The sequence below is a fragment of the Larus michahellis genome, chromosome 21, assembly GCF_964199755.1.
Source record: "Larus michahellis chromosome 21, bLarMic1.1, whole genome shotgun sequence".
NCBI lineage: Eukaryota > Metazoa > Chordata > Aves > Charadriiformes > Laridae > Larus > Larus michahellis.
This window is the reverse complement of record NC_133916.1, coordinates 2,480,546-2,497,024: the sequence shown is the minus strand read 5'-3', so window position 1 is coordinate 2,497,024 and position 16,479 is coordinate 2,480,546. Positions and strand designations below refer to the sequence as shown.

Genomic DNA, 16,479 nt, shown 5'->3' with positions numbered 1-16,479 from the left:
GCAGGTGGCGTTTGGAACCGAAATGGGGCGGAGGGGAGATGCTGGGGGTGGGAAGGACGGTGCAAGGCTGAGGGTTGGGGTGCAGCCCCTGGGTGAACTTGTTTTTCGGGATGAAATAAGCTGAAATTTAACGCCATTCTCAGGAGGAAAATTTACTCCATTAGAGAAATAAAATCTTGGGGTAAAATCTGCACATTTCCAGCATCCCAACCAGCCGCCTGGAGACCTGCGCGCTCTTTATAGACCGAAGATGCTCCAGGCAAACCCTTGAAATTTTAATTATAAGTGTCACAAGAAGGGATGTCACTGGCGATGCTTTGGCAAAGCGGAGGTGCCGGCTCCGGAGCTGAAGGAGCGAACGTGGCCAAATCATGTCAGAGCGTTTTTTTTAGGTTACTGGTTGTCTTAAAAAATATTGAATAGCGAGAATGGAAAAAAAAGTTAGGATTTTACAAGCCACGTTTGATGGGCAGCAGCTGTGGGCGGTCTGACCCCTGCACTCCCACAGCCCCTGACGAGAGGATTTCCAAGAGCGGCTGAAAACTGGAGGCTTTTGCTCGTTCCTTTTGCTTCTAAATCACCTGTTTCTGGTATTTGCAGATTTCCTTTAAAAAGCAAGATGCACATTCCTGGCTTGGGGAAAGCAGCTGGAGATGGTGAAGCGAGCGGGTGTTTTTGCAAATCTCATTCCTAGGACTGAAATCCAGGGAGAAATCCCATAGGAGGCTCCTGCTGCTGAGCTGGGGGGTCAGGGCTGGGAGCAGAGGACGGGCTGGAGGAGGGGGTTTGTGTGAACTTCATGAGGTTCAACCAGGCCAAGCGCAGGGTCCTGCACGTGGGTCGGGGCAATCCCAAGCAAAACCCCAGGCTGCGGGATGAAGGGATGGAGAGCAGCCCTGAGGAGAAGGACTTGGGGGTGTTGGTGGGTGAGAAGCTCCACACGCCACGGCAACATGCACTGGCAGCCCAGAAACCCCCCGCAGCCTGGGCTGCATCCCCAGCAGCGTGGGCAGCAGGGCGAGGGGGGGATTCTGCCCCTCTGCTCTGCTCTGGGAGACCCCCCTGCAGTGCTGCCTCCAGCGCTGGGGCACCAACAGCAGAAGGACACGGAGCTGTTGGAGCGGGGCCGGAGGAGGCCCCGGAGCTGCTGGGAGGGCTGGAGCCCCTCTGCTGTGGGGACAGGCTGAGAGAGCTGGGGGGGTTCAGCCTGGAGAAGAGAAGGCTCCGGGGAGACCTTCCAGCCCCTTCCAGTCCCTAAAGGGGCTCCAGGAAAGCTGGGGAGGGACTCGGGATCAGGGAGGGGAGCCATGGGACGAGGGGGAAGGGTTTTACACTGAAAGAGGGGAGATTTAGATGGGATCTGGGGAAGGAATTCTTTGCTGTGAGGGCAGTGAGCCCCTGGCCCAGGTTGCCCAGAGAAGCTGTGGCTGCCCCATCCCTGGAGGGGTTCAAGGCCAGGTTGGACGCGGCTCTGAGCAACCTGATCTAGTTGAAGATGTCCCTTCTCACTGCAGGGGACATTGGGCTAGATGACCTTTAAAGGTCCCTTCCAACCCAAACTATCCTGTGATCCAGAGCAGTAGCCAAGCGTGCCTGTAGCCACTCTGGGCAGGATCAAACCAGGGGAATTCTGCAGTGATGGAGAATCTCAAATTCTTGAATGCCACAAAGCATCTTGTTTGACCCTGTTGGCCTCAAGAAGTCTGATAGGGTCAAACAAGTTCCTAGAAAATCAGCATTGGGTGCTGGGGCTGGTTTGTGTGGTTTCGTCTCTCTTTGCTCTCTAGGTTTGCTGTGAGCATCGGGTCTCCTGGGGAGGATGAGCTGGGTGGTGGACGACCCGTGGTGAGCTGGGTGGTGGATGATCAGCCTCAGCAGTTATTTCCAAATTATCTCGGAGTGGCTGGACTGGATGGGACCAAATTCGATCCTATCCAGCGTTGGTGGCAGGGGCAGATTTAAGGTTGGGAGGAAGGAGCCTCTGGTTCAAGGGTGCTCAGACCCGGAGCTGTGGATTTTAGCAGCTCTTGGTGCTTCTCTCTTTGCCGTGTCCTTGATCTCCGTATCAGCTTCCCCCAGGGTTGTGGTGCCTCCAGCTGTAAGTTTCGGTTGACGTGTGGTTAACGCGGGGGTGCGTAAGCATCCGTGAAAAACAGGATGTTGCAAAGTCTGAGAGGCAGACGGTGGCGTGAATACCATCAGCCAAAACCAGCCCTGGAGGAAGGGCGGGCGCAGGGGCCGTGTCTGGCACATGTCACCTGGGTTTGCTTGAAGAGCGGCAGGAGACACCTTCCACGGCACCACTGAGGAGTGGAGGGTGATGTTCCCATACCCAACCCATCACTGGGACCCAGGGGGAACCTTGATTTGAGGCACACACCCGTGGGTTTTGCAGGGTTTCCAGCTCATAGCCAGGGTGATAAATGCATGGAGAAGACACTGCACCAAAGGGCTGCAGAGGGACTGGACGTGGTCGGTGCCGACAGCTCATCTCCCCCGAGTCGCATTTTATTTACCAACTTGTTGGCTTTTGGAGGGAGAAGCCGAGAGGAGCGCAGAGGCTGTGGGATGTGGGTCAGGCCGGGGGTGGCACAGGGTGACAACAGGCGGGATGTCTCATGCTTCATCTCCAGAGGTTATAAACGTCAGCAGGTAAATGCCACCGTGGCAGTAGCGCAGCGGAGAGGGTTTGGAGCCGCACACGGAGCAAGCACTGGAGCTGCCTGAGTTTGTGATCTAGAAATTCACCTTAAAATAAGGGTCTGGAGCAGCTGGGCTGCTGAAGGGCTGGTTTCTGCTGTCCTTTTGGCTGATGTTTTGCTCACCTCCATACCCGAGCATCCCCCCGTGGGGACTGCGTGGCTGCGGGCATTCTGCAGCAGCACGGCTCCGCACGCCAGCGCGACGTGAGCCATAAATCCTTCACTCGCTGCCTTGAAATTTGCTGCTTGGAAATTTCCCTGGGTGCCATTTCCTTCTTGCGTTATGAAGAATTATCGATTCGTCATTCCCTGCTCACCGTCTCACCGCCACGCAGGGTTTTAACGACCTGTGTCGCATCCCTCTTTCCAAGCCAGAGCATCCAGGTCTTCCAACTGTGACTTTTCCAGGATGGTCCAGGTTGGCGTCAGGCTCCTGCTGGATATTTCCTCTCTCCCCAGCCCGTGCCCTGCTAAGGAGGGCTCATATTAGACACTTTGCTTCCTATCTTTCCAATAGATTTTGGCACTTGAAAAGATCTTCCTGTCTATTCCAACCAGTGACATCCTTCTGCATGTGATGGCCATCCCTCTGCCGTCGTATATCCCCGTGGGCTTATAAAATTATATTATAAACTAAGATTATAATTTCCCTCATGGAAATCTCCTTTCCTTAACACCACCTGGTTCTGCCCATTTGTTCCTACTCATTTTATTGATATGCTCTTGAATTTCTTCTACCAGAGCTTCAGTTTTAGGACCTGACTGTGCTCCACCGCGGGCAGCACCGGTACCGAGGGTTTAGGCAGCGTTTTGCCCTGCCAGGGTTTGTGAAGGGTGGAAGCAGACTCTGCCTCCTGCTCTTCCAGGCATTAGCATGCGAGTCGCCTCTTGATTTATCCGTCGGCATGAATGAGACATGAGCCAACGAGCGGAGATGGGATGAAGACACCAACCAACGAACGTTGTTACGGAGGTGGCAGATGCTTGGCTTTGCAAAGGGGGGCAGGACAGAGGTGACCGCGCTCTCCTTGTCTGTCCCAGGTGGTGACCTCCACCAGGTGCGGCTTTGGGCAACCTGCCTTCATCCCAGTGTGGGGCCCAACAGGAGCTGGTGTGCACAGAGCTCCTGAGCTTCAGGTCAGGGCTACCTGGGGCTACCTGGGGCTACCTGGGGCTCTGTCCCCTCTGTGACCGCAAGAAAGGAAATATTCCCCTGGCTTCATGGGGTCATGGAATCACAGAGGGTGCTGCAAGGATGGTCGTTCCCAAGGGCCCGGCCCGAGAGTGGTGGGGATTTCGGATGCTCCCAGGACCTTCCTGCAGAACAGAAGCGTTTTCTTTATAGCCCAGCATTTCCGCACCCCAGGGGAATTACGCACAAACTAAGGGAACTGGCAGGGTCTGGACCACGCATCCGAGCAGGGACGGGAGCTGCTCTTTCTCCAGCCGAGTCACCAGCCACACGGGTGGTTCTGCGGCTCCCATGGGTGCTCGGCGCGACGGCAGCCCCGGTGGGTGCTGTTCGTCTGGGAAAGCGTGAGCTGAGAGCGAAAGGTGGGGAGGGGGAGAAGGGGAAGCCGGGGCTAAAAATAGCTATTTTTGAAAGAAACAGATGAAAACCTCTTTGAAGAAGTGAGGGGAGAGGGGGAGGGTTTCCATGGCAACGGGGAAGTCTGTCTCTTCCCAAAAGAGGGGGTGGGAGATGAAGAAATAGTAAATACGGCAGAGAAATGACAGGGAAGAGGATGCTGCGAGTCGGTGGCATTCCCCAAGGATGGAGGGGAGGGACTGCGGGGTCCGAGCACACCTGGATCCTGGGGGGGCAGAGGGGGCTGTGACACTGCCTGTCTGTGTAGCCCTGGGCATGTCACCTCGTGTCCTCCCCGTGTCACCTGCGGCCCGGCGGCTGTCGCCTGCCTGAGTCACCGGTAAGAAGAGCGAGTCCAGAGCTCCTGGGGAAATCCTTGCAGGGCCAGGTCAGGGTCACTGCGATGGGGCATCTCCAGCCACTCCCGGCAGCTGGGCAGCGGCGATAAAATAATGAATTTCCTCCAAACCCTTTCAGAAAATGGACAAAATCATGGGTTTTTTCTACTAGGAAATTTCCACCATGGCACGGCCATTTCAAGGAGGGACCTGCAGCGGAAGGGAGCCACGTTGGGCACCAGAGACACGGGGTCTTGGCTGGAGGGTGAGGGCAGCGGGGGGTTATGGTGAGGTTGGGGGCCGAGCTGGAGGGGGCTGGCGGGGCGCGTGACTTGGTTTGGCTCCCAGTCTGGCACGATCCACGATTTGGCAAAGCTCATGACCTGGTGTGGCCCACAGTTTGGCATGGCCCATGGTTTGGCACGGCTCACCATCTGGCACGGCCATGGGGCTGGCATGGCCCATCATTTGGCCCAGCCCAGGATTTGGCCCGGTGGGCTGGGTGCTTTGAGCTGTGCCGCGCAGTGCCATCTCCTGGCTGAAGCTACCACAGTGTCGTGTCCACGGTGTCATCGTGCCCCGGTTGCCATCGTGCCCATGCCACCAAACTGTGGGGAAGATGCTCCCCAGCCTGAACATCCCCATCGCCTGTGTCTCCTCCCTGAAGCATCTCCATGGGGGAGGAAGAGAAGAGGCAAATCATCCTCTCAAGCCACTTTTCCTCCCAGTTTGCTGTCCCGCTGCTCCCCGGGGAGGGATGAATGTCCGGGGGAACATCTCACCCCACTCCATGGCTCCGGTCAGCTGCTTCAGCAGCTCTTGGCCCCCACCTTGCACCAGCAGAGACTTGGGCTGAGACCCCAGGGGTCCAAAAATAGCCTCTGTGGGGCTGCTTGTCCCATTTGTGCTGCGACGGGAGATGCTGTCACCCTGGTCACCAGCATGGGGAACCAGTCCCGGAACTGATGGCTGAAAGGGGTTGTGCCCCATCATGGCAGTGCAGAGAGGACCTTGAGGTCACCTAACCGCTCCCTCAAGGCAAAGGCAGTCTGCCGACAGCTGCTGGCCATCTCCACTGGAGGTTTCTCCCATCTCCCCTTAGCCTTCTCCTCCCTAAGCTCAACAACCAGAAAGCTTCAACGTTTGGCCCTATTTCGCTGCTTCTTGGTGAGCATCACCCCCCCAGAGCTGGAAGAGGAGGGATGCTCCGTCCGGCAGATGGGCATGGGCTGGCTCAGACCTGGGGAAAAAGAATCATCGGAGAGACAACGAGATGTTTATCATCCGTCCTCTGTCTCGGGGTCACACGAGCCGCCCTGGCTGGGCAGAGTGGGCGTTTGGTTGGTGTCTCGGATAAAGGCGCTTTTGGAACCCTGAAGTGACTCCATTTCCTTGGTGCCTTTGGAGCGGGACTGGAAGGACGGAGGCGCATGGCTGGGTCCTCTCAGCGCGGAGGCGGTGGCCCACAGCCAGCCTGAGGGGACACCAGGGCTCAGCTGACACCTTAAATAAACCCCCAGCCCCAGGGAGGGATGGGGGAACTTTATCCACGGGCGACGCGCAGGCTCGTGAGCCAGCGAGCTTTCTTCCCAGAGCTGAAAGCACTCGCCCCTGGCTGGAAGGAGGCGATTGATTTCTTTTCCGTTCGCTAATTTGGCTTGTCCTGGCCTTTTTGTTTGTGCAAGTGAAATAAAGCGGCTTTGAGAGCCTTTTAACCGGAGTGGCTGGAGCAGCCCGAGCGGGAGGCACCCACCCAGGACCGATGCTCGCCCTGCGCCAGCCCGGCAGCGGGTCCATTAGCTCTCCTGGAGCGAGCGGCAGCCTGGCATGAAATATTCACAATCATCTCGGCGAGCTCCAAAGCCCTCAAGAACTAAAGTTCTTTACCGTGTTTCGGTTGAGCTAAATGACTTTTATTTTCAATGAACGGTGCCCGGCTCCTCTCCAGACCGGCCGTTCAGGCTGTTGGAGCATCTTTGGAGGCAAAGATGTTGCAACTCGGCGATCTTGACCAAATGAGAATTCAGAGCTGTACCCAAAGGAGTTATTTTTAAAACAATCAGATGTTTTATTATGAAAACCACCTTGGAGAAATACAGAGGGAGATTGTGTTTAACATTAACTTTGCAGATGGGTGATATTTGCTGGTTTCCCTTGGGTTGTGGTGTGCCTTCCCATGGACCAGGAGACCCTCCCATGGACCAGGAGATTCTCCACAGGACCAGGAGATCCTCCCAGGGACCAGGAGATTCTCCCATGGACCAGGAGACCCTCCCAGGGACCAGGAGATTCTCCAAGGGTCCAGGAGATCCTCCCAGGGACCAGGAGATTCTCCCATGGACCAGGAGACCCTCCCAGGGACCAGGAGATTCTCCAAGGGTCCAGGAGATCCTCCCAGGGACCAGGAGATTCTCCCATGGACCAGGAGATTCTCCAAGGGTCCAGGAGATCCTCCCAGGGACCAGGAGATTTTCCCATGGACCAGGAGATTCTCCAAGGGTCCAGGAGATCCTCCCAGGGACCAGGAGATTCTCCCAGGGACCAGGAGATCCTCCCAGGTCCCGCAGAGCCCAGCATCGCTTCTCGCCCTGCTCCTCCTTTCCTGCGCAACCTTGGGCAAACCTCTGAACCTCCCCCGTCTCCCCAGACAGGAGGAGCCGCCCTGACCCGTCTCACCACGATATTTTGGGATCCACCAGCAGCACCTCCTATGGCGGAGCAAAGTCGGCTCCGCGGGTCCGTGTCACTTTGTTCCCTGTCTACCTTCATTTTTAGATGCCGTGCCACCGCATCGGGGCCACCGACGTCTCTCGGTGTCTCCTCCTCTTGCCACCACCCACCGAGGCGCGGGTGCTGGGGTGCTGGGGGCCGGGAGCTCAGTCCTCTGACGTAGGCAGCGGTGGGAGGTCGGATGCTTTCCCCGGAGGGTGACTCACAGCCCCGGGAAACTCGCTTACAGCTTTCACAGCTCCTAAAACGACACGGGGCCCAGTTATGTCAACCCCTTCGCCTGGAATGCCGGGGCTTGGGTGGAGATGGGGACTCAGCACCCTGCCTCGGCCATGCCCGCTCTGCTCAGCACCATGGTCAAGCTTCGGTCCAGCTCGGCTCTTCCTCCTGGCATGGCTGCTGGTGTCCACTCCAACCCTCAAAGTCCCCCTGGCTTTGCAGGAGGTGGCATGGGGTCCCCAGGAGGGACACCACGGGGAGATGCCACCATCGGAGGCTATGCAGGACGCATGAAGGTGGTGGGACAGGGTCTGTCCTCTCTGGAGAGCTTCTTCCACCCCTCCCTGGGAGGGAGCGAGGGAGCAGCTGGGCTCAGGGCCGCAGAGGGAGACTTGGCTGCCCGGGACGGCAACGTGGCATGGGGCTGGGGGTGGGTCGTGCTTTGCAGTGTGACACTGGGACTTGAGTTTTGCTGTTCTGGATGAGGCCAGTCCTGGGGACACCCTGCCCTGGGGGTTTCATCCATGCCCCCACAGCACCACGTCACGGAGCATCCTCCAGACCCACCGCCAGCAGGATACTGGGGCCGGGGGCGGGGGAAAAAGGGAAAAAGCACATTTTTGCTTTTTGTTTATAAGGTGTGGGCTGGCTGCAAGCCCATGAATACAAGGTCTGAGCAGCCTTTGGGGGCTTCCCGGGGAATAAATGCAGGAAGGAAAGGGGAGCTCATCCGCTTCCTGGTGGGACCTGGGCGCCAGATCTCCTGGTCCCCAGGACATCCTCACGCCAAGTGATTTTCCCAGGGCCAAACACACCGATGGGGTAAGGTTTCTGGTTTGGATGACTATAAAATCCATTTGGATAAGAGAAACATTCCAGAAGGGGCTTATTTTTTAATGATAACATCGATGTGAAGGCATCGGCTGGTTAAATCCCTGTAAAACAGACAAGTGGGTGCCGCGCATCAGCTCGTCGAGTTCTCTGAACGGCTGGGTTACGCCGGGAGCTGTCAGCGTGGCGGAGGGAGGCGGGCGCAGACACACAGGCTGTAATAATAGCTCCACAATTAGGGTAGTAAATCAGGAGAGCGTCACTCAATTCAGAGAAATTCCCCCGATTTGCTAGAGACGGGATTTTGGCTCTTCGTACAGAGCTGGGTGCTGTTTATATGAAAAAAAAACCAAACCAAAACCCACCCTGGTTTCGCAAAACCTTCGCAAGGCGGCAGCAGGAATAACAAGTTAGAAATTCAGCATCGCTGGAATTGTTCCCTGCCCGGCCTCAGTTTCTGCATATTGCATAAGGATTAGCCTCGGGCAAATCAGTTTCTGGATTCAGCCTACCCTGCTACGGCAGATCTGCCTTCGGAAAAGGCTAAAATGATGCAGAAAACATTAAAAAAACCCCTCATCCAGCGTAGCCTCCTGTCCAGTTGGATACGTGCAGTAGGAAAGCCCATACGCCCAAGGGCTGTTTGCGGCAGGGAGCGAATCCCAACTTTGCCGTAGGGTTAGAAATTAATTTTCAATGTCGGAATCCGGCGGGGGGTGGGGAAACACGCTTTTGTTTCAAGGTGGAGCAGGGTGTTGGGAGGAGCGGTGGGCGACGGGGTCCCCCTCGCCCTCCCCGGTGCTGCCCCCAGTCCCTGGCTCTGCGCCACCCGCTGCCCCTGGCACCTCGGGGACCTAAAATAATATGGTTTAGCCCTACCATGTCCCCAACATCCCCTGGCTGGGCATCACACTGAGCACTGGTTTCCTTGGGTAGTGAGGGTGGTCCATGCCATCCCTTCCCACCTCGGGCTGTTGTCCCTGGGGCGATCGCCGCTGGCCCAGGTGGCCCCTTGCCAATTTGACCGCTGCACATGGGAACAGAAATATTTCCATCGCCTCCTCCGGTGCCCACGTTTGGCGGGTGGCAGGCGCCTCGTGGGACTTGTTGCTGCCCCGATGCTCTCCTCGGGGCCGTGGGGTGATGACAGAGTGGTCCAAGCAGCAGCATCTCCCTCGTGCCCTGTGGCAGGGTTTCATCCATAGGTCTTAAAGCCAAGTTTGCAGGAGCTTGGCCATCTCCTTCCTTTGGGGATGGGAGATGCCTCCTTGGGAACTTGTAAGTCAAAGTGATATCAAATTATCGGGTTTTACACCCTCACCCCAGCCACAAGCAGGACAGCGTGGTCCCTACGAGTCCGATCCTGCCTCATCTCCTTCCCCAAACCTGCGCGGAGCTGGTGGTTGGTTCTCCAATGGTTCCCCCCACCTCCCCGCCCAGATCTCCCCAGGCAGATCCAGGCTATTACCAAGAATATGGTATGGATCGGAGCCGCGCGGCGAAGCAGCATCACGTATCCAGGGATATGATTATTTCCCAGTGGTTGAAATCTAGGTCTCTTGCTTGGGAGGAGGGAGGCGGGAAGGGGGAAGGGGGGTGGGGGGGAAAGATGCTCATATTAATCTTATGAATATTCATGGAGAAGCTCTGCTGCCTTGGGAGGTTGACTCCCAGGGTAGGAGTTTGGGGGGCCGTAGGTGAGAGGTGCCGGCGGCGGCGCGGAGCCCGGCGGCTGCTTGTGCATTCGCCGCATGCCTGACTGCAGAGCCAATTGTAAGTTGGTGCCTTTTTCTCTTCTCCCCCCACTCCCACCCCGCTCCCCATCCCTTTGCATCCTTCCCCCCCCACCACCACCCCCCCTCCCGCCCTGCCCTGCTTAAATACAGCCTGCCCATAAACTCTGCAAATGGAGGGATTTGTGTTTCAGGCGCAAAGGCGACCTTGTCCTCGACATCTCACCCCGCCGAAATACCGGCATGGCTCCTGCCCGCAGTCATCTCCGCAAGCGGGGAGAAAACTGAGGGTCTTTGGGCAAATCTTCGCCTCCTCCGTGCTCCCAACCCCCCGATTTGCATGAATTAACCCCAAAGATGCTTGAAAGGGGGAAGGTGGTGGGGGGGGTGGTGGTGGTGTGTGTGTTTGCTAGGAAAGCGTGCGATGGGGAGAAAGTCGGAGAAACTGAGTGTTGGGATGTGTGATGGCAACTCAGATGATGCCGTAACCGTCTCTGATAAGCACCAGGCATCACCGCTTGGGTTTGGACTCGGAGGAAGAAGCCTAGACCTCGTGCCAAATAAAAATCAACACGTTAAAAAAACATTAATAAGTAAATCTCTGTGCTGTTAAACAGACCGGGGGTGTTTTGGGAAGGCAGAAAGGGGAGGAGGGAGTTTACAGGCAGGAGAAAAACTGTATTTAGAAAAAAAAAAATAATACTCAAGGTTGGTTGATTTTTGGTGAAATGGGGGTCTGCGGCTGCCGGATATTTTATTTTATTTTTTTTTTGCAGCGGCGGAAAGATGGTGTTTGCGGTGTTTTTGCACGATGCTCGGAGGAGCCAGGGAAGGTCAAATCCAGCCGAACTCCTGAGCGAGTCGCTGGGGAGCGAGCGGTGGGGAGAAAATGCAGGAAAAGGAGAAAAACTGGGACAGATGCAGCCTCCTCTCCTCCGGGCCTGGCAGAAAAGGGTTAAGCGAAGCGGTTGAATGCTGCAAGCCTTGTCAGGGTTGTACTATTTTTTCTAGTGCATAAGGAGAAGGGAGAGGAGGGTCGCACGGAAAAGGGAAATTTCCAAGAAAAGAGGGATCTGCGGCAATATCTGTACCTGGGGTGATGAGGAGAGGAACCAACAGGCATAAATGGCCCGGAGACGGCTGAAATCTTTGCCGAGGAGATCGGGACCGCGGGGTTATTTTCCACCTGCCTCCCCTACCCGGTTCTGTAATCCTGGCTCAAAGTAGACAAGTCGAGTTGGAGCTGAAGAAGGGAGGTTAGAGGGGTTTGGGGTGGGTTTTTTTTTTTTTCTCTTTTGGGAGGGAAAAAAAAAAAAAGAAAGAAAAAATGAGAGGTCGGTTGGACCTCTCTGGGCTGAGCATCTCCATGGAGGGAGGCAGTGCAGGATGATCTAAAGGAGCGCTCCTTAGGAGAAGGGATGCTGATGACCCCGCACCGACCGGGGACCAGACCCTCAACATCCCCGTGAGAAATTCCGCCCCACGGGAGTCGAATTCCCACGGGGGGGGTGGGGGGGAGGTCGGCCGGCGGGGTTTGGCTTTTCGGAGGATGGATGCAGGTCGCCTGGGTCCCACAGTCGGGACCACGATGCTTGGGGCTTCTCGGAGCCATCGGGGGGGGGGAAGGTGGCCTTGGAGGGGGGAGGATAGAGAGGGCCCGGTGTGGGGTGGGTTCTGTATCGCGGATGAAGCCGGAGCATCTTGAACCACCCGGGAACGCGACGCGATGGCGTGGGCGCTGCGCCCGGTGGGTACCACGGACCCCCGTCTCCTCGGCGGTGGTGGGAACCCATCGTGGCTTTGCAGAGCCTCAGCCGCTCTCGGGGCTGGGGAAGGGGGGGGGCTGCGTCGTTTCTCCCCCCCCCCCAAACCCCCCAATTCCTTTCGCCTGGCACCGTCTCCCACGGGCAGCCGGGCCCTGCTGCACGCCGGGGCGTTGGGCGAGAGCGGAGGGAGATGGGGCTCTGGTTTTTTCCGCCTTGTCGCTAGCGCGCTCTCGCCCTCCTCTCGTGTTGCAGTGCAGGTTGGCCGGGCAGCGGGCACACGGCTGGTGGGGAGCCGGGGGGGGGGAAGAAAAAAAAATAATAAAAAAAAAAAAAAAAAGGGGGGTGCCTGGAGGAGCCGGGGCTTTGCAGATGCTCCTTTGAAGCCCCCCCTCCCCAGCAGCTTGCTACCTTCTGGGTGTTTTTTTCCAGGCGATGCCACACCTCCCGAGGACACTGGGGACATCGGGGTTTGCTGAGCTTAGCATCTTTTCAGCGTCGGACCGAAGGCATCAGACAGACGCTCGTCTGCCCTGAAGTGCGGATCTGCAACAGCTACCGAGAAGACTCTGTCTCTCTGTCTCTCTGTCTCTCTTTCTCTCTCTCTCCAGTCCAAACCATTACAAGACCTGACTTCCACCATCTGGGAATCTAACCCCTTTTATGTCCCTTCTCCTTTTTCTACGATGACTCACCATTATTTTTAACTTTGAAGAGAGAGGAAATTATGGGGATCTTGGAAGCCTGTATTTCTCTCTAGGATTTCCCCAGGGTCAGATAATCGGTGTTACTAAGAGACACTAAGATTTGGCTTCTCCAGGTAATGTGATTTGTTTTCTGTGTGCCATGGTGGTTTGCAGAGAATGACAGGAGCCGGGACACCAGCGGTCGAGGAGGGGGAACTGCAGTGGTCCGCGGGGCAGCTTCCATCGGCGGCTAGCCACAGCGCTCGCCCGGTTGGGGGCAAGGCAGGGAGGGCAGCATGTCGCCTTCCCCGCTCGATGGCCAGGGCAAGAGGATGGGGAAGGTGTCCGACTTAAAAACCCGGCGAGGAGAGGAGGGTAGATCGCCTGCCATTGCACGGTTAAACCTTAACCCTTAGCTGCATGCGGGGGAGTGAGCTCAGCCCGGCCTGCCTCCCCCCGGCGCCCCGCGGGGTCCCCTCCCCACCTTAGGGCCGGAGGGGGTTATTTTTCTTCTTTCCTTTCTCCTCCCTTCCCCTCTCCTCCCCCTCACCCCCCGCCCCCTGCCCCCCCCCCTTTTTTTTTTTTTTTTTCTTTTTTAATTGGAATTTTTAATTTTTAGCCAAAAAAAAAAAAGTTGTGGTTGGCCAACGTCAGTTTTGCCAGCCTGGTTTTGGAATAGGTGACGGTTCCTCAGGTGTTTTCTCTCTTCCACCTAACGGGTTTAGGCGGGAGTTTCTGAACTCTGTCCCGAAGAAGGCAAATTAACCCCCCCCGAGGAAGGGCATAGGCACGGTAGCGAAGGGAGCTGCTCTCCTCCCCCCAACTTTACTTCATCTCTCTCTTTCTCAGCAGGGGCAATTTTCTTTCCTTTTTTTTTTTTTGTTTTTTTTTTGTTGTTTGTTTGTTTGTTTGTTTTTAGTTTAATTTCATTTATTTTCTCTTTCTTTTTCTTTTAATCATCCCTTCGCCTTTTCATGAGACACTTCCAAACCTACGTACCTGTCCTTCTGCAGGATAGTAGCCCTGCCCTGAATCCGATCCCACCACCGGGCCCTGGGAAGAGTTTAGCATAAGGATTTCTTTTAAACCCCAATATGACAGTTGCTACCGGAGATCCTGCAGATGAAGCTGCAGCTCTTCCCGGTCACCCGCAGGACACGTATAACCCTGAGACCGACCATGAATGCTGCGAGAGGGTGGTCATTAATATTTCGGGGCTGCGCTTTGAGACGCAGCTCAAGACGCTCGCCCAGTTTCCAGAGACCTTACTGGGGGATCCTAAAAAGAGAATGAGATATTTCGACCCACTCCGGAACGAGTATTTCTTTGACCGGAACAGACCCAGCTTCGATGCGATTTTGTACTATTACCAGTCTGGTGGGAGGTTGCGGAGGCCGGTTAACGTGCCCTTAGATATCTTCTCGGAAGAGATTCGTTTCTATGAACTGGGGGAAGAAGCGATGGAGATGTTTCGGGAGGATGAAGGCTACATCAAAGAAGAGGAAAGGCCGTTGCCTGAGAACGAGTTTCAGAGACAAGTGTGGTTGCTCTTCGAGTACCCCGAGAGCTCGGGCCCTGCCAGGATTATAGCTATTGTCTCCGTCATGGTGATTTTAATCTCCATCGTCAGCTTTTGCCTGGAAACGTTGCCCATTTTTCGGGATGAGAACGAAGACATGCACGGCAGCGGGCTGAGCCATCCCCCCTACTCCAACAGCAGCATGGGGTACCAGCAGTCCACCTCTTTCACAGACCCCTTCTTCATCGTGGAGACACTTTGCATCATCTGGTTCTCCTTCGAGTTCTTGGTGAGGTTTTTCGCCTGCCCCAGCAAGGCTGGGTTTTTTACCAACATCATGAACATTATAGACATCGTAGCCATCATTCCCTATTTCATCACCTTAGGGACGGAGCTGGCCGAGAAGCCGGAGGATGGTCAGCAAGGCCAGCAAGCCATGTCCTTGGCCATCCTTCGAGTCATCCGCTTGGTGCGGGTCTTCAGGATCTTCAAACTCTCCCGGCACTCCAAGGGGCTGCAGATCCTGGGCCAGACTCTCAAGGCCAGCATGCGGGAGCTGGGCCTCTTGATATTTTTCCTCTTCATCGGCGTCATCCTCTTCTCCAGCGCCGTCTACTTTGCCGAGGCCGACGAGAGCGAATCCCAGTTCCCGAGCATCCCCGATGCCTTCTGGTGGGCCGTGGTTTCCATGACGACTGTTGGCTACGGAGACATGGTCCCCACGACCATCGGGGGGAAAATAGTGGGTTCCTTGTGTGCCATCGCTGGCGTATTAACGATTGCCTTACCAGTGCCCGTCATAGTCTCTAACTTCAATTACTTCTACCACCGGGAGACGGAGGGAGAGGAGCAGGCTCAATATTTGCAAGTAACCAGCTGCCCAAAGATCCCCTCTTCCCCTGACCTAAAGAAAAGCAGAAGTGCCTCTACTATTAGTAAGTCTGATTATATGGAGATTCAGGAAGGCGTAAACAATAGCAATGAGGATTTTAGGGAGGAGAACTTGAAGACAGCCAATTGCACCCTAGCTAACACAAACTATGTGAATATCACCAAAATGCTAACCGATGTCTAGTCGCTAAAATCTAGTAACGTATTTAAAGCTGAAGTGGAACAATTGCAGATATTGAGTGCTGCTCTGCATTGTAGTTAATAACAGTATTTTCTACGGTGTATATTTGGTTCTGCATGGGAAGCAATAGCTGTGTAAGTGACTTTTAACCTTTGATTTCCACACCGAATAAGCGTTTGTGCGAGAAAAAAAACCCACAAAAAAACAAAAAACAACAACCACAAAACAAACCCAAACCATTTCGTTTCCCTTCTCCCATCCCAGGCTTGTGGGTTTCCAAAGATCTGAAGCGGTCGGGCGTTTCGAGCGATGGGATGGGGATGTTGGGGGGCAGCTCCGGACCATCCCGGGGTACCAGGAAGGCCGGTCCCTTGTCCCGCGGAGCTGGGTGACGGCCAGTTTCCAGGCTGGGAAAGGTCAGGCAGAGCTTAACGAAGGGAAGATGCAGTCGTGTGGCCGAATTGCTTGAAGGCTCAGGTTTCCGCCCCGGGAATGCCAAGTGCGAACGCATCGCCCAGGCTCGTGTTTCATAACTGAAAATGCTGCATGCTGCAATAGTTTCAGCCACTGCAGTATGCCAGTGTGAGGCCCAGGGGAGGGATAATTAGTATGACGGCACATTATTTATTAAGTCTTAAATTTTCTATGCTAGGCATCGGGAGGGACGAGTAAATAAATCAAGCGCTTGGATTTGATTTATTTATTTAGATGACACTTCCATCACCAATATTTCCAGGATCACCAAAGACACCTCCACAAAGACACATTGAAAATGAGTTGGAAAAAGCATCTTTTTTTATATCTATATATAAAACTGGAGCAACTATGCTGTGGCCTACAATATATTTATACTGCAGTGAAATTTAACCAGTAATACAGTACAGCTGCATGGGTATTTGTTGCATGAATCTGAATATTTAATACACACACAAATATATATTTTCTTAGTAGACTATACAGTATTCATGTTTATAGTGTTTATAGATTCTCCGGTGGCTCGAAGGAGATTCATGGAAGTTAAAAAAATCACCATTATCTTTAAAAACTGGATGGGGAAGGCATGTGCTGACAACAGTTTGATAGATAACAAGGCAAAGCCTGAGTGTCCGAGCATCCAGACGCGAGAGCCGACTAACGCGAGCGAGGGAAGGTGAGCTGAAAGTTAAACACCTGCACTCATTATAGGGCGAGTAATTAGTCATTAATCTTGGTGTCAGGAGCAGAACCCATGGCGGATCGGAGAGGGCGCGAGGAGCAGGTGGAAGAGCAGGTACCGGCTCTCCTGACTTGTTTGTTCA

The 16,479-nt window shown here is 55.0% G+C and overlaps 1 protein-coding gene across 9 annotated transcripts; it reads left to right on the top strand.

Annotated features, from left to right (window-relative positions):
• Positions 1-10,049: 10,049 nt before the first annotated feature.
• KCNA2 (potassium voltage-gated channel subfamily A member 2) lies at positions 10,050-16,133 on the top strand. Of its 9 annotated transcripts, none has more exons than XM_074564352.1 (3): positions 10,050-10,181; positions 12,337-12,724; positions 13,440-16,133. In XM_074564352.1, the coding sequence occupies exon 3, from the start codon at positions 13,685-13,687 to the stop codon at positions 15,182-15,184; it is 1,500 nt and encodes a 499-aa protein (XP_074420453.1). In that variant the 5' UTR covers positions 10,050-10,181; positions 12,337-12,724; positions 13,440-13,684; the 3' UTR covers positions 15,185-16,133. The 9 variants fall into 9 exon arrangements, with proteins under 9 accessions (XP_074420453.1, XP_074420458.1, XP_074420451.1 ...); XM_074564357.1 differs by having other exon boundaries at positions 10,056-10,181; positions 13,604-16,133; XM_074564350.1 differs by lacking the exon at positions 10,050-10,181 and adding an exon at positions 11,151-11,397.
• The last annotated feature ends 346 nt before the right edge of the window (positions 16,134-16,479 follow it).